We start from the raw sequence: 17,493 nt of genomic DNA on the forward strand, positions 1-17,493 counted from the left end.
ATTTTTTGAACCCAACTATAAGATGTTTACATTTATACCTGTTCAATTTCATCTTATCAAATTTGGCCCAGCCTACTGAGATATTTTTAGATCCTGGCTCCATCATCTAACATGTTAGCTATTGATCCTAGATTTATGTCATCTGAAATTTGATAAGCATACCATCTATCCCTTTATTCAAGTCACTAAAAAAAATATAAAACAGCTCAGAGATAAGCACAGATCCCTGGGAGGGAGGGGGAAGAGGGTCAGATTTTTAAGACTCGTTCTAAGACAATGTTGACCTGATGACTGTTTTTTGGGTCTTGCTATGGACCACTTCTGACTCCTTCTAAGAGTGCCATTCCCTATCTCACATCTCTTCATCTAGTCCATGAGAATTCTATGAGAGACTGTCAGATGCTTTGTATCTGCCAAATGGGTAACCTTGTCCCCAAAAGGTTAGTATTCATATATAGTACTGTAAATTCTACAAAGCACTTTACCTATTATTTCATTTGATCCTCAACAACAACCCTATGAGTTAGGGCATTATTATCCCCATTTTACAGAGGAGGAAACTGAGGCCGAGGGAGAGGTTAAGTGACTTGCCTAGAGTCATCTAGTTAGTAAGTGTCTGAGACAGGATTTTGACCTCAGGTCTTCTGGAGTGCAAATCTAGTTCTCTATCCACTGCACCCAACTAGGAAATTAGGTTAGTCTGGCAAGACCTGTTTCTCATGAAGTTTGCCTGGCTTGCTTTGTGATCATCATTTACCTTTCTATATGTTCACTAACCATCCATTAATAATAGGTTCTGGGATTCTGTCAGGAATGGAATCTAAGCCCATTTGGCCCAGCTAAAATTCTATAGGAAGCCTTCCCTTATCCCTCTTAATTCTAGTGTCTTCCCTCTTTTAATTACCTGCAATTTATACTGTGTATATATAGTGTTCTACACACACACACACACACACACACACACACACACACACACACATTTGACTGAAGTCCTTGAGGGAAGGGACTATTTTTCGCCCTTTTTTATCTCCAGGGCTTAGTGAAGTGTCTGACACACAGTAGGTGCTTAATGAATGTTCATAGACTCCACTATAGTTGGCAAAATCCAATTTCTTCCCTTTAAATAATATGGGACACTATTTGCCTTTGTCTCACCCCAATGCTCCTCTCCCATGCCCCATTCTCTTCCAAAAATCTTTGAAAGTGACTCAGCCATCACATTTATCAATTCTCTCACTACATAGACACACAGCTCATCTAGGCCCAGTGATTTGAATTCCTCAATGGCAGCTAGGTAGTCCCTTATAATCTCAAATTTGGACAGCTAGGTGGTGCAGTGAATAGATCACACTGGCCCTGAAGTTGGGAGGATCTAAGTTCAAATCTCACCTCAGATACTTACTAGCTGTGTGACCTTGGGTAAGTGACTCAACCCCAATTGCCTTAATCATCTGGGACCATCTCCAATCACCCTGATGTATATCTTGCCACTGGACCCAGATGGCTCTGGAGGAGAGAGTGAGGTTAGTAACCTTGCACAGCCCTCCCTCCCTTAAATCCAATTCACTACAAGTCATGATATCACCCAGATGTCACGGTCCTCTTTGAGAAAGAAGAACAAACAACAACAATCTGAAATATGGGAGACTAGGATCATAGATTTAGAGCTGGAAGGGACCTTAGAGACCATCCGATCTAACCCTCTCATTTTACAGATGCGGAATACAAGGCTCAGAAAGGATATGTGATTTACCCGGGGTCAGACAAGTAGTCAGTAGCAGAACCAGCATTTAAACCCAGCTCTTCTGACCCCAAACCCAATAATGTTTCCACTCTACCACGCTTCCGTTCTTCTCTTCCATCTCACCATATCCCTGTTAGCAGTTTCTGCCCTGTTCTTTTCAGTTCAAAAACTATTCTTCTTGGCAGAAAAGGCAGAAATCAAGCAAATATTGAGTACTCCTGCTTACCCTCTGTTGGCTGATGTCTTTTTATACATTGATCATTGCTCCTCTCTCTTTGATTTTCTTTTCCTCCACCTATAAAAACTCCTTGTAGTTATTATGAGTTTTCTTCAACAGCCTCAGACCATCTCAAGCATCAGAGCTCCCTACACCATTTTTTAAAAAAATAAAAGTATTTTATTATTTTCCAGTTACATGTAGAGATAGCTTTCAGCATTTGTTTACATAAGATTTCCAATTTCCAATTGTTCTCCCTCCTTCCCCTCCCTCCCCCCTCTCCCAGACAGAAGTCAATCTGATATAGGTTATACACACACACACACACACACACATATACATATACACATACATAACAACATTAAACATATTTCTGCATCAGTCATGCTATAACAGAAGAATCTGAGCAATAAGGAAAAACCTCAAAATAGAAAAACAACAGCATCAAAAATAAAAGAAATAGTATGGTTCAATCAGCATCCATATTCCATAGTTCTTTTTTTTTTCTTCTGGATTTGGAGAGCCTTTTCCATCATGAGTCCCCTGGAACTCTCTTGTACCATTGTATTGGTGAGAAGAATCCAGTCCATCACAGTTGATCAACACACAATGTTGATGATACTGCCTACACCATTTTTTTAATCAAATAAATGTCTTATGGATGCTCTTTTTAAAACATTACTGTCATTTTCCAGTGACCCCCTGAACTCCAAGAGAACTCTAATTTGTTTTTATTTTATTTTGTTTTTTTTAATCATAAAAGCATCTTATTGATATTTATTGTCTTAAAAAACAAAACAAAAAAGTACTTTATTATTTTCCAGTTACATGTAAAAATAGTTTTCAACATTTATTTTTATAAGATTTTTTTGTTCCAAATTTTTCTCCCTCCTTCCCTTCCCTCCCCCCTCCCCAAGACAGAAAGCAATCTGATATAGGTTATATATGTACAATCACATTAAACATTTCTGCAGAGAACTCTAATTTGAATCAAAGAATTATTGTTGTTGCTGTTGTTTATTCATTTTTCAGTTGTGTCCAATTCTTCAAGACTCCTTTTGAAGTTTTCTTGGCAAAGATACTGGAGTGGTTTGTTATTTCCTTCTCCAGCTCATTTTATAGATGAGGAAACTGAGGCAAACAGGGTGAAGTGATTTGCCCAGGGTCACACAGTTATTAAGTGTCTGAGGCCAGATTTAAACTCAGGAAGAGGAGTCTTTTTGACTCCAGGCCCAGCTTTCAAGGAAAATAAATTCAGGAATTAGCTCTATTTGATAACATTACTTACTCCTAAATTCCTTTACTTATTCCCTAAAGTCTACCACCTCTCCACTGAGAAAAAGGAGGCATGCTTCGTCAACAGTGCATTAAAGTTGTGATTGGTCCTGACACTTTTTTAAAAAGAACTGTGGTATGTTTTTGTACCATTAATCATCCTTGTTTTTATCTTCTGCATATGTATTTTGATAATTTCTCTTCCCCAATTATACATAGACAATTTTAACACTCATTTAAAAAGAAAATTTGAGTTTCAAATCTTCTCCTTCCCTCTCTCGTTTGCCTCCCCCTTCCCAGAGACGTTAAGTAATTTGATAGAGGTTATACATGTTCAATCAATGCATATGTGTTTTTAAAAATAAGTTCCTTGTTAGTTTACTTGAGTCTTTTTTCAACAACGTCCCTTTTTCCTTCTCTTCAGAATGTTTCTCTATCTGTCATCAAAATTTCAATTCTTGAGACTTTCCTATCCCTCCTGGACTGACTTCCCCCTGTAGGCCATGGGATTTTCCCTTTCCTTTACTTAAACCCTTTGCAATATGCTCTCCAAAAATCTGGGGTTTGTGCCAGATTCTACTTTTCTCTCCTCTAACACAAACTCTAAAATGAAGTGGTCACGTTCCCCCAAAGTTCTCATCATTTCCACCCCAGCATCCAGTTCTTCCTCACTGGTGAGAAGAAGGTCCTGAATAACAGTTCCCCTCCTTTCTTCTTCCACCTTTAAAAAAAATAATAATCATTAAGGCAAGTCAAGAAGTTGCCTCAGCTCCCCTGCTTTAGGTGGAGAGAGAGCTCCAGCAGATGTCTTCCATCACTACTTCCCTACCAAGACCTAGTGACATCCAAGAGGAAAAATTTGCCTCCTGGCATTAGGAACTCCTGTTCTTTGCTGTTTGCCCCATACTCTGTGAATCTGTGTATGGGCATCTGAGGCCTTGACTCTTTTCTTGGCTTTTGACATCTGTAAATTTCTGGGTGTCTTTACTGCTATTCTTCCTGCACTGTCTATGGTATCTAATTAGGCGGACATACATTGGAAGTTTTCTCTCTCTGACTTCCTTTCTAGTTTAAAACTTTTTTGATTAGATTTGCAAGGCTCCAGGCAAATATATATTTTTACCAGGCCTTGTTAGGTGTACTCCATCCCTGGCCAGAAGCCCATCATTCCCACATTTTAAGCCAGCTCCCAGTCACAACTCCTGAAGGGAAAGGGGTAAGGAAGGGAGAGAAGTAGAATAAGAACAAGAGACCATGGAATTCTACTTTCTCTGATTTTTGGGGGTCAAGTTCCCCTTCCTCACTCAAGCTTCATTTTCTTCTTGCAGGTGGCCCTCTTAGAAATAATAGCAACACTGGGGATAGTCAGGGACCAGTGGAAGGGGAAGGCAGTGATTTAGAGAGGATAAAGAGCTGAAAGAAGATCCAGATTCTCAAGAGAGAACTGGATGTTGTAGGGGTGAGAGTTTGGGAAAGAATTAGGAGTATGTCTATGCTACTTCCACAAAGGAGTAGTCATTCTGGGTCCGATCTCTCCAACAGGGAGAGAGGGAAGAGAAGAGGAGACCGTCTCCAGGCATTTTTGCGTCAAATTAATCCCGTAGACCACGGGTATGTAAACTTTTCGTGTGTCATGGACTGCTCTGACAAGTCTATAGGGAAGCCTATGAAACCCCTCCTCCCCCTTCTCAGAATAATGCTTGCTGACTACATTAAAAATCAAAGGAAATGCTAAATTTCAGTTAGAGATTAGTGAAAATAAAGATGTCAATTTTTCCCCCTTCAAGTTCAAGGACCCTCTGAAATCTATCCACAGACCACTGGTTAAAGTTTATGCTTCAGAGAATGTGGGAGACAGAAGAGGGGTATCTATCAGACCTTTTAGCTTCTGAAGGCTACTGGGCTTCTTTCTTCAGGACAGTAGGGGTTGGGGGAAGTGTAAAGGGTGAGATGTTAGCCCACGACTCTTCAGCCACTCATCCTTTGGTTCTATCACGTGCTCAGAGTGGAGTCTTAATACCCACTCCCCTCAGGACAAAGAAGCCCAGAGGGGGGGAGGGGCTGAGCTGGGGTTCTGGAGTTAGCTTGCATCCAGGGAACTCAGGAGCCCACGTTCCCAGTGGGATGGGGTAAGGGGGGAGGGTTGCAGCAGTTCCCAGGAGTCCTCTCTAATTGAGGGATGACACAAGTTAGGAAGGGCCAGGAGAGCTTCAGGCACCTTCTCCAGGCTACGGAAGTGTACCCCGCCCCCCCCAAGGAATCTCCCAGCCCTTGGGGAGAACAAAGTAGTTGCAAGAGAGTCAGTCTCTGTGTGTCTCTCCCAGTCTCAGGGATGGGGTGGCCTTCAGACTTTCGCCCATCCCCCGCCCCTATATTATCCTGCACCAACCCCCAATCCCAACTACACAGACAAGGTAAAGATGAAGTAGAGAACAGGCAGGAGAGAGGGGATGCTGCTCCTGGCTTCTGGGAGCTGCAGTGTGCCCATCCCCCAACCCCCTCCCAGCAATTTCTTGCCAATGTCTCTGGCAGTCCTGGGGGGGGAGGGGGGGAATGTAGATCTGTGGGGGGATGGGAGGCTCGGGGGATACCAGAGGCTGGAAAGGGAGGAGAAGGGAGAGTCTGAAGCCATAAACCCATGCAGTAGGGGCAGGGATGAAGGGTGGAAAGGAGATCCCCAAAAGATGAGGGCCTAGGGCACCAGCCAGTGGGGGGAGGGGAAGAGGGAGAGGGAGCAGCTTCTGCAGGGAGACACAGTCTGCAAAGATTCTTCTCTTGGCCAGCAATCTGGAGGCTGGTGCTGGACAGATGGGGGTTTTGGACACGGTGGCAAATGGACATGTGTTCCCCCAAAACAGGAGCTGGGTGTAGCCCTGTCTTGGCCCACAGCAATTCCATCTATACTCAGGAGTGACCCAGACAGGCTCGGTCCTATCCCAACCCCATACCTCGTCTCCACCTTTCTCACTGACACTCCTATGGCCCCCCTAAAAACCTAAAGAGGGGGAAATCCTCACACTAGGGGAGTCACTGTTTTCTCTTATGAGGACATTGGACTCAAAATTATGTTTGGAGGGGTACTGCCTTCTCTTCTAGGTCCAGGGTCCATAGGTACCCTGAGCACCTCTGTCCCCCCTTCCTGGGGCAGGTGGCCACCAGGCTGAGCAGCTGGATTTCAGCTTTCAGCATTTAAATGGTTTACCTACATGGGGGCAAATAATTTCCGGAGATCCCTTTAAGGGGGGGGGGATCCAACCCCTTTAAGAGGGAGGGGTCAGAGCCATAAGGGCTATAAAAAAAAATCCAGCTTTCCTACTCTACCCGCCCTTAGGGCTTTTCTTTGAAGGGAGTTAGGGGAGAGGACTAAGGTGTTAGAGCCCCTTGTTTAGCAATCCTTACAGAGCGAGACACGTAGCTGCCTTCCACTCCCACCCTTTCTCCCCACAAGTACAGTTGTTCTACTCAGTAACCCCTGGGACTTGGTGGGCTTCCACGCTTTGGCACTGAGGCTAGGTGACCTTGGGGGCTCTTGAACCATCCCTCCTTGTCCAGGGTCTCAGGAGGGAAATTGGGAAAGGAACAACAACCCCACTGGGTGGACTTCCAGGTTGGGGGGGGTGGGTAGAGCGGGGATGGGGTGGGGGAAGGAAGGGGAAGATCTCTCCTCTAGTGGACCAGTCAGAGTGAGTAAGTGAGTGAGTGAGTGAGTAAGTGAGTGTGTGTGTGTGTGTGTGTGTGTGTGTTTTGCATGGGCTGAACACCCGACAGAGCTCCGTGGGCACCCACAAGCGACTCACTGCCAGGGAGCAGCTGGGGGGAGGTGCCTGCCGGACCTGCATCTACCATAGGCTGCATGCAGAGCAGCCTGTCTATTCTGGCTGCCAGTTCAGTTGGGAGGGGCGGGGGAGGGGTGTTCACTGTGTTCCCCCAGCACTCCATGTTTTTTCCTTTCTGCATCTTCCCTTCTCTGCTCTCCTAGTCCTTCTCGTTGGCAGGGAGAGGAATGCTGGGAGTACTCTTTATCCCACCCTGGAGCCCACAGTGAATCCAACCTAGGGGAGGAGGAAGGAGGGGGGGGAGTTAACCCCCAGGGAAATCTAGTTGATACCAATTTTCCTTTCTGACAGCCCCTGAAGTCCTCTGCTTTGGTCTTGGGGGCTTTGGACTGGGAGGGGGAATTGGAGCCAAGAATCACTCCCCGTCATGCACCCTATGGTCCAGCCAATTTCATCCTTAGTCACTGGTGCTTTTGTACAAGCCGTCCCCCATGCATGGACTGCCTTTCTTCCTCTTATCCTCCTCTCAAACCCCCCAGTTTACTTCAAAACTCAGCTCAAAATCTACTTCCTACATGAGGTCTTTCCTGATCCCCCCTTCCGTGCCCCCACAGCTAGTGAATCCCACACAAAAATCACTCCGTATTTATTATGTTTTTGTGCATACTTTGTCTCCCCCAACAGAATGTAAGTTCCTTGAGGGGAGGGAACTGTTTCATTTTTGTCTTTTCGTCCTGAGATCCTAGCACAGGGCTCAGCACGTAATAAGGGCTTGTTGACTGGGGGAGTGATTGATCTTTTAAGGGAGCTGTGGGATGAATGAAGAGTCTATAAGGACTCGATGCTGAGAGACTCAGAGAGAAGGGAGGGGCTGCTGAATTTAGATTCTCAGTTCGCCCCAGTGTCTGCTCTATAGGCACCCTCACTGTCCTGGAAGCCCATTTCCACAAGCATCTTTGAGGGACAATGGCTAGAGGGGGAGAGGAAAGATGGGTCTTATTTCCTCCAGTGAACAAGGACAGCAATAGAGGTGTCATGTTTGAACACAGTGGCACAGGCTTTGGGGGGCATCTGCTTTCCACTGCTGGGGAGATAACAGGTGTTCTTGGGGACTCTAATTATTTCATCTGGCTTCAAGGTTTTAGGCCATTAAAGGGGGGAGGGGGCCGCCAGTGGTCAGAGTAACTTATGTAGGTGAAATGTCCTGGGCCTCAGCTCTTAGACTAAGGTTCAAAACTGTTCCCCATGAGATGAAGCCTCCAGTAGGTTTGAAGGTTCACCGTCTCCATCAGGGCAGTGTGGGGGTGAGTTCCTCCAGTGGACATTCTCTGGATGAGCGGGCACAGTTTGGAGTGAATCACCATGCCTCCTATGTCTCCTCCCAAAAGGACCACTGCGGCTCTATTGCTTCCCCCTTCAAATACCCTACAGACAGGGGCATTGAAACTTCACTGTTCAACATGGGGCGGAGGGGAAATCTATCCTACCTAGCCCCTGCCACCATTGCTTGCACATAACCTGGCTTTCCTGCAGCAAAGATTGAGCATTCAGATACCAAACCCCTCTTAGTCCATACCTCATTTCAGATCCCTTCCCCTCCCCCGTCCCCTCCCAAGTGAGCAGCTGCTGACAGGGAGCCTGTGTGTCTCCGAATTTTCCCTTCCCTTCCCTTCCCTTCCCTTCCCTTCCCTTCCCTTCCCTTCCCTTCCCTTCCCTTCCCTTCCCTTCCCTTCCCTTCCCTTCCTTCCCTTCCCCTTCCCTTCCCTTCCCTTCCCTTCCCTTCCCTTCCCTTCCCTTCCCTTCCCTTCCCTTCCCTTCCCTTCCCTTCCCTTCCCTTCCCTTCTCCTTCTCCTTCTCCTTCTCCTTCTCCTTCTCCTTCTCCTTCTCTCCTGGTTCAGTTAAAGGCACAGGGGCACAAGGCTCTGCTGACTGCTGCTGTTTCTTCACCAACAATCCCTAACTGGGTGGGGGCAGGACTGGGGTTATCAGCCTACTCCCTAGTCCCCTGGGATAGGAGTAAGGGAGGGGCACAGGGGAGTAGGCACAGCCTGTAGCTCAGCAAGTGTTAAGGAAGCTGCCTCTGCTTCAGAGGAGGACTTAATTTGGGACCTCGCCCTGAGGGGCAAATAGTGAGGAAAGGGAGAAATGCCTTAGTTTGATTTGTGGAGGTGGAGAGAGGGGGGTATTTCTAGTCACGGTTTGGGGGGAGGGGCTCAGTCGTCACTTAGTAGTGCTCCTGAGAGGATCGCAAAGGCTAAGGGATTAAGAATAACTCTGTACCCTCTCAGAGATCTCTAATGCCACATTCTTATCTCTCCAACCATACACTTCCCCTACTGAACCACCCCCCTCCTTAAACCTGTCGGGCTAGGGATGGCAAGGACCCCAGTGTAGGTTCCGGAAGAAGATGGGGCGGGTAAGCCCTTGCCGGGGGGAGAGGCTGGGAAGAGGGGAGGGGGCTCCTCTGATCGTTTCGGAGCTACCTTTGGGTGTTAGGAAAAGCAGTAATAAGACAGGAAGAGGGAGAGAACTGGAGGAAAGGGCACAGAATTTGCAGTCAGAGGACTTGGGTTCCAATCCCCACTTTCATTGCCTTTATGACCTTGCACAAATCACTCTTCACTTCAATTTCCTTAATTGTAAAAATGAGGGGGTTCGGTTAGATGACTTCTAAGATCCTTTTCTGCGCCAAAAAACACTTAGTTAATGAGCTCAAAACACCTATTCCCAAATCCTAACCTGTGACTTTTCTGGGCCTCAGTTTCCTCACCTGAAAAATGAGGGGGTTGGGTCTTTAAGATTCCTTCCAGTTCAAAATCTATGCTCCTGTGATCCCCGCTGCCCTCGGGAGGGTTGCTTAGGTTACTAGGAGGCTTGGTTTCTCCTGACCGAGTTCTCTTCGGGTGTTACTCCCTCCCATGCCTGGGGCCCAGCGCATATTGCTCCCAGACCCCGGTCTTCAGACTGTCAGTGGATCTAGATTGTTCTTCGCCTCTCCCCTCCGCCACGGTGTCTGGACTCCCCACCCGATCTGGGTAAGAGACGGCGTTGGAGGTTAGAGACCTCGGCCATGCATAGTCGGAGCTCTGCCTCCTGTGCCCACCGGGTTGACTAGTCATGCTCAGGCTCCTGGGGACGTGTCTGTGTGTGAGGGGGGAGGGGAGCCAGGAATGTGTCTACACAGCTCTGACTCCCACCTGCCAAAATAACTGCATCTCGGCTTGGGGACTCTGAGGTAGCCCCGCTGAGACTGTCATACTGCCCACCCCTTGCTCAGGGAGCTCTCCTGGCGACTCCCCTACTGGGCTGATGGCGGGTGGGGGGCGGGAAGGGTGGCGGTGTCGGGGAACGCAGATTTGCCTTTGCCGCGAGATGGAAATAGGTGAAAGCTAAGCAAAAAAAAAAAAAAAAAAAAAAAGGAGGCATCGGAAGAGGGAGAATTAGGATCTGGAAGGGAGGGGGCCGGTAGGGGAGGGGTCAAGAGGAGAAGATTGGGGGGGGGATGAGCTTAGAAGGGGAGGGGGGAGCGGCGTGGCCAGGGGCTGACCTCACCGCAAGGAAAGGAGACTCGTGCTAGGGGACGATGGAAGGGTGAGGCAGAGACTGGGCTCCCTGCAAAGGGGGCTCCTCTCACGGGGGTCTGGGGTCTCTAATGCAGAAGGGGGCGTCCAATCTTGTTTCATTTCTTGCTGGGCTCCCTCTGGCTTAACCTCGGGCAGCAGGAGCCTGCGAGGGTGGGGTGTGTCCGTGCCTCCTGCAGTTTCCCTGGATGGGTGGCTGGGCGGGAGGGCGGGAGATGGAGGGGTGGGGGGTGGGGGACGGGAAGGGGAATGCTAGCAATGGGGGGGGGAGGGCTACGTAAGACTTTTGTGGGGGGGGTAGCTGGGTCGAGCTTCTGGGGAGAGGGTCTTGGGGGTCGGCAGACTGGGGGGGTTGGACCATTGGGGGTGAGGGCCCAGGTTGGGGGGCGCTCCGGGAAAGAGAGAGGTACAAGGGGCTGGCGGAGGAAATCCACCCCTTGGATACGACCCCCCTCTCCCCGCCACTCCCCGCACCTCCTCCCCCGGCAGCCTCGTGCTGCCCCCTGCGTTGGGACAGGCCGGCCGGTGGGGGCGTCTCTGATTGGTCCGGGGCGGGGAGGGGGAACAGAGGGCCGGGATTGGCTGGCGGGGGCCAGCCCAGGGCTCGTTGCTAATTGGTGGAGGTGGCGGAGGGCCATAATCCGATTGGCTGCGGACGAGGAAGCAGGAAGGAGGGCGGCGGAGGCTCCGCTCTCGGGGAGTTTGTGGGGGAACCGCGAGCGGCGTAGCGGATCCCGGAGCCCGGCCCCGCCGCCCGCTTGTCTGGACGCCCGCCCCGCCTGCACGGCCCCAGCAGCCCTCCCGCCCCGGCCCGGCCCGCCCGCTCCTCCGACGGCCCCGCCCGGTCGCGGCCCCCGCTCCGCCCGCCCGCCCGGCCCCGGCCCCCAGGAGGAGGCGCTGACGCAGCAGCGTGGAGCCCGGGAATTGAGCGCCCCCGGGGGGTTCCAGCCGCCGGATTCCAGCCCGGCCGGGGCCTGCGGGCGTCCTGGGCCCCGTTGTCCGCGCCACCAGTCGGGTGAGCCAGGGAGCTGGGGGGCGAGAGAAGGGAGGGAGAGAGGGAGGCGAAAGAGAGGGACCGTCCGCCTGCTCTCTCTCTCTCTCTCTCTCTCTCTCTCGATCGCTCGCTCGCCCCGCCGAACGCGCCGCCGCCCCCGCTCGGGGATGAGGACAGACGGACAGACGCAGAGCAGGTGCTGACCGCCCGCGCGGGCCGCCTCTCTCCCGGGAGTTCTGGCGCTCGGGTGGGTCCCCGCCATCGGGGGAGCGCGACGCGCCTCGAGGTGACAGCCCCCGGGGGCCGCCGCCGCTGCCCGCGTCGGGAGGCGGGGGATGGGGGGGTGGGGCGAGGGGCCGGCGGAGTGCATCCCGACCGCAGGCGGGCGTCCTGGGGCCGCGGCCGAGGTAGGGGTATTGGCCGCTGCGCCTCGGGAGCCCGGGGCTGGCTCCTCGGGCGCGGGCGAGTGTCCCTTCTGCCCTCCCGGGGCCGCCGCGCCCCCCTCGCCAGCCCCCCTCGCGGGTGGCCGAGGCCGGGGGCGGCCCCGCCGCTGCGGGAAGCGCCTGCCCCCGGAGGGCCCGCGATGGGGAGCGGAGCCGGTTCTAGAGTCAGGCTGGGGAGGGGGGGGGGCGGGGACCAAGGACCGGGCCGAGCCGAGGGGAGGCGTGGACCACGGTGTGCAGCCAGGGAGGCTCGGGGCTGGGCACGCAACGGGACCAGGTTCGAGGAGAGCCGAGGCGAGGGGGGGCGGGGGGAAGGGGCGGGCGAGCTGGGCTGCGGCCGCGGGTCCGAGCTACCGCGGTGCTTGGGGGGAGGGGGGTGGAATTGAAGTTGTCAGAGCCGCGTCGAAGTGACAGCGGGCCCGGGCTTCGGAGCCCGGCCCGGCCCTGCCCTTTCCGCCCCGCCGCCTTCTCTCGGCTGCGGCCTGGGGGGCTGGGTCAGCTCGGCTGGAGGGGCCAGCGCGGCGGAGAAGCGCTGGACAAAGGCGGCGCCCGCGAGAGAGCGGGTCGCAGGTGGTGGCGTCGGGTAGGGGCGCAAGGGTCCGGGGCGCCCACCCCCACCCTCCGGACAGCCCGACAGCTCGACCCGACCCTGGGGACTGCGGGGCCAGAGGAGCGGGCCCCGGGCTCCCGGGGATCCGGCTGCGGGAGGAGCCGCGGTGCGGTTGCCACGGCTCCCCGGATTGTCGGGCTCTTTCCCGAGAAGGGCTCTGGTGGCTGGGGTCAGGCCCCGGTGGGGGCCGAGGGGAGCGGGGGCGGGGTAACAGCAGGACGTCTGTGCTCCTCCAGGCAGGCCCCTCGGCCCGATTGGCGAGGGAGGCGCTCCCGGAGCCCAGGAGGGGGGCGGGAGGGGGAGGGAGGCATCGGGGAGGGGGCCCTGCCCCATTTTCTGAAGGTCCTTTCCCGCCCCGGGGTAACAGTGAGCATAAGCCCTAGCGAGGGAGGTCCCCTTTCAGTACCAGAGGAATATGGCCCTGTGGGGAGCAGATCCAGAAAAAGGGTACTGGGAGAGAATGGCATATGTAGAGTGGGGTGATCGGGGAACAGGTCGTCAGGTTCAGGTAAAAGACTTGCAAATCAGCAAAAGCCTCTTAATTGCCTTCCTTTCGTTAGGGCCCTAAATTCGAGGGGAATACATTGGATTGAGGCAGATTTCTGACACACATACACACACACACACACCCTTCCAACAACCCCGATTTCTATTAGGGCTCAAAATGAGCTCCAGCGCCCCATGCCAGTGTCTTCCTTTAATGAAAAATGCTCTCCTAGTTAGTGAAAAAATGCTCTCATTTTGACTTTGGAGGTTATTAATAAAGCCCAGGGCCATATTTTGATGATAAAGGGGGGGGGAAGGTGTTGTCTTTACTTCGAGGTGCTTCCCCCCCCCCAGACTTTTCCTGCCCCCATCATAAAACTTCCATAAAAAGGGAGAAGGGTCCCTATCAGACTAAACCTTGCCCTAGAGGGACATAGCGTCCTGCAGGGAAGAGTGCATCACTACCACAAGAGGACTCTGTGGCCAGCGGGGGTGGGGTGAGAGCCAATGCCCTCTGTTCTTTTAAATTGTAGACACCTCCTCCAACATCAGTGTTGGGCTTTAATCCCGTAGCTATCTTCCTGGTCATGTAGACACTCCCAGAAGTCCTTTTTCCCCTTCAGCTGCCATTTCTCTTAATAGAATAGATGGAAACATTGAGAATGAGAAGTTTAGGGGCTGTATAGGGTATGGGTTGAAAACTTGAGTTCAAATCCCACCTCAGGCAGTGTTGAGTAAGAGCTACTACCAGCTGTTGGTTGGATCTAATCCCAGCTCATAGGAAGCTGCTGATGCTCATACTGTCAGTCTTCCCAGTGGTGCAATGTGGGCTGCACTACCATCTCCCCTTGAGGGTGGAGCCTCTGGGCCAGAACATGAGCAGCTCTCAGTGCCCGAATTGAGGGAGATTTGGTAGACTGGAGAATGCAACTTAAACTGAGAGGGTTTTAATGCATAAACACCCCGGAATGGTGGGGAATCAGGGTCTTCCTGCCCTCATGGGGCTCCAGGGCCTGGGATTTCAAAGCACTCATCTGTTTTGGTAGCTGTGCAAGAGAGAATCTCTTTTAATAACTGGAATTCAGAATTGAGCTCTGGAATGGCCTTGCTCCTTCCCTGGTAGGGTGTCTTGCAGGGAAACCATTAGAATCAGATAGATGCAGCCAATGTTTAAAGGAACTCTGCCCTAGGAGAGTTTGACCAATGAAATTTTCCATTGGTTTTCTGTTGATTCTCCCCTTAGAAGGTGTATCCAGTCTGTCCCTGCCTTTTCATTCTGATTGCCACCCTTGGGCAGGCCCTCATCACGTCATGGCTGGATTTTTCAATAGCATCTTACTACTCTCTCTGCTTTCATTATTCCAGCCCTCTCACCAAAACCCTACACAATACAGTCAGAAAAGTTGTCTTAAAATATCACTTCTATCAGTTATTTCCCTGCCCCAGAACCTTATAATGGCTTTTGCTTGCCTATACAATATAGCCCAAATTCCTTAGCCTGATATTTAAGCTTTCTCCTATTCGACCCCATATTGGAGACAGCTTGGTAAAGAGGAAAGCTTTTGAGTCAGCAGTCCTGGGTTTACAGCCCAACTCTGATGCTTATTTCTTATGTGACATTAAGCAGATCAGATCAGTTAACCGGCCTATACCTCAGGTTTTCATCTTGACACAAGGGGGTGGGACTAGATGACCTTTTAGGTCTTTTTCAGTTCTAAGTTCTAGGACCTGCCAGCCTTTTCTCTTCACTACTTCCTTCTACTAGGGGCAGCTAGGTGGCGCCGTAGACCTAGCACAGGGTCTGGTATCAGGAAGACCTGAGTTCAAATTCAGCCTTAGATACTTATTAGCAGTGTGATCCTAAGCACTTAACCTCTACCTCAGTTTCCTCCTCTGTAAAATGGGGTTGATACTACCTGCCTCCCAGAGTTATTGTGAAGATCAAATGAGATAATGCCGTAGTAAATTCTATATAAAATGTTAGCTCTTATTATTATTACTACTCAACCAGGCAGGAAGGACTCCCTGGGCAGTCCTTCCCCTAACAGAATGTTGCTCCTACCTCAACCAAATGCCACCCACCCATCTTTCAAGAATGAATTCCAGTTTTCCTTCTTCTGTGAAGCCTTCCCTGGCTATCCCTAGCTCCCAATTATCTCTTTCTTTGTACTCCACAGTACTGAAGTGCCTGCACCAATAAAGCACTTGGTTTTATATTGTTTTCTGGTTGGTTCATGTATTTTGGGGGGGGGGTTGTCTGCATAGTTGGACTCTGGGGTTCTTGAGAGTAGGAATTGTATGCTTCCCTTTTCATATTATACCTTGTAGCACTTAGCACACATAGGCATTCAGTGAAAAATTTTGTAGTGAGTGAATGAATGAATGAAGAATGCTATTGAATTGTGGCTGGAAAGAGAAGCACTTGACCCAAAATACCCAGCATTCTGTATACCCTTAAGGGACTATGACCTTTCCTCATTGGAGGTAGACATGCTGGGTCATTTGATGGGGGAAGAAATGAGGTTTTGCTATCTCCTTACTGTGCTATTTTTCTTTTGTAAGTTTGCTCTTAGCATTCTGGAATTTTGTGGATTCGTGTATGTTAGTCTTCTGCACTTTTGGTGATTCTGTCTAGTAGATTGGCCTCATGACACCGTATAGAGATGGATCTGAAAATGTTGTAATCCTGTTTTCTTCCTCCTCAACCAGACCATCTCCCCCCACCCACACACTTAGCTGTCGTTATGCAATTTTCCTTGTCGTCCATGCTAAATGAATCCATGTGTTTTATCTCTTCTTACTCTTGGGTGTAAATGAGGGGAAAAATACTTTGGAGGAGAGAATGGAGACTCCTAGATTTTGTGGATTCCTGTTTTCCAGCCTGGTGTAGAGGGAGGGCCTGTGTTTCAGCTACTCTGGGACAGAGGTCCTTTGAAAACAGATCTATCCATAATTAAAGCTAATTGAAAAGAAGTAATTAGGAATCCTATCAAATTCAGGACTCTGTTGTTGCCCACCATTAAGGGGTATAGAGAATGGGCTATAAGACTATTGACTGCATTGAGTCTAGATACTTAAAAATACATTCTTCAGCTCTCCTGCCCCCCCTTATCTCCCCTTTTGTGCCCCAGTTTGATGATAAATGGACTAGCATTTCCTTCCAGAAGGGAAAGACACCTCTTGTTACCATGGCAACAAAGCCCACTCCCCCATCAAAGAAACCACCACCTTTCCTCCTCATCTACTGTAGCTCAGAAGACGTACTACAGCTTAGAACCGGGGTTCGTTCCTAGCTCCAAGCTGCTCTGCTGTGTGGCCCTTGGGCACAGTCCTTCCCTTTACTGGGCATCAGCAGCAACGTCTAGATAACTTACCCTTATTTTCCCCTCATGGACCTAGAAGCTCTAAGGTGCTTCATCAAGAGGCATAGATAATCCTTTTTTTTTTTTAAACCCTTATCTGAAATTTAAAAATCCCCATTACTATCTCTACCTTCAGCTTTTTAAAAAAAAATCCCCTCCACACCCTCTGGCACCTGGATGGATGAATGGGAAACTGGGAAGTGTTGTCATCTATAAAGGAAGTTTGAGAAAATCTGTAAGGAATCTCCGCCCGCCCCCCCCCCCCATGTTCTCCTTTCTGCCCTTCCCTATTTACCTCCTTATTCTCTTCTCCCCCTCCCTTCCCCCGTCCCTCACCACCCCCCCAAGTTGGACTTCTGTAGGAATTTTCAATTTATTTTCATTCCTTTCAGTATTGCTCTCTCAGGGTTTGGGAGGATTTTTGTGTGGAGTTTTTTTTCTTTCATTTTATCTTGTTCTTATTCTTTTTGGCCTTGCTCTGGCAGCATCTGGCCTCAATGCCTCGTCGCAAGGTGAGCCATTAAGGGGGGGGGGGGGGCGGGGGGAAATCTTTTGGAAAAAAAAAATCTCTGGCGTTGAGAAGCAGGCTGGGTCTAAGACTGCCAGCTGAAGCTGCTGGGTTTATGGAGCGTTATACGAACAGCTCCGACTTTAAAAGGCCTCCTTTTTATGAATGGGTAGTGAGGAATGTAAATAAAGCAGCATCTCTCAATGGGGAAGCATTTTACATAAGCAGCGCTACCCCAGGCCCAAGTATTTATGGGAATTTGCTAGCACAGTCTGGCGAGGCTCACTTCCTTTGTGAACTTGCCATTGTGCGGGGGGACACGAGGCCTTCGGTAGGGTGAGGGCAAAAGCTGGGGCGAAGAGGGTCGGTCGCCGCTTCTCCTCCAAAAAGGAACAGGCTTGGGGTCTGGGGCAGAAAGCGGGAGCCCTGGCTTGGAATACACCAGCTTCTAGGTGGGATGTGCTGCCTGTTTAACTTGGAGGAGAGAGGTGAAATCC

At 50.6% G+C, this 17,493-nt stretch overlaps 1 protein-coding gene across 6 annotated transcripts in view; it reads left to right on the forward strand.

Moving 5' to 3' along the window:
• The first annotated feature begins 9,951 nt into the window (after positions 1-9,951).
• The window catches only part of BAHD1 (bromo adjacent homology domain containing 1), a 34,079-nt gene continuing 26,537 nt past the window's right edge, over positions 9,952-17,493 (forward strand). The window contains exon 1 of one of the 6 annotated variants that reach the window (XM_043990048.1): positions 9,952-10,047. Coding sequence is in view for 1 of the 6 variants with exons in the window: in XM_043990043.1 (XP_043845978.1) it covers positions 11,755-11,783 (29 nt within the window). In the remaining 5 variants the exon portion in view is untranslated. Of the gene's footprint in view, positions 10,048-11,476; positions 11,609-11,638; positions 11,874-11,961; positions 11,995-17,493 lie in introns of those variants that run through there. The other 5 variants (XM_043990044.1, XM_043990043.1, XM_043990047.1 and 2 more) reach the window with 5 other exon arrangements.

The sequence above is a fragment of the Dromiciops gliroides genome, chromosome 2 (assembly GCF_019393635.1).
Source record: "Dromiciops gliroides isolate mDroGli1 chromosome 2, mDroGli1.pri, whole genome shotgun sequence".
Lineage (NCBI taxonomy): Eukaryota > Metazoa > Chordata > Mammalia > Microbiotheria > Microbiotheriidae > Dromiciops > Dromiciops gliroides.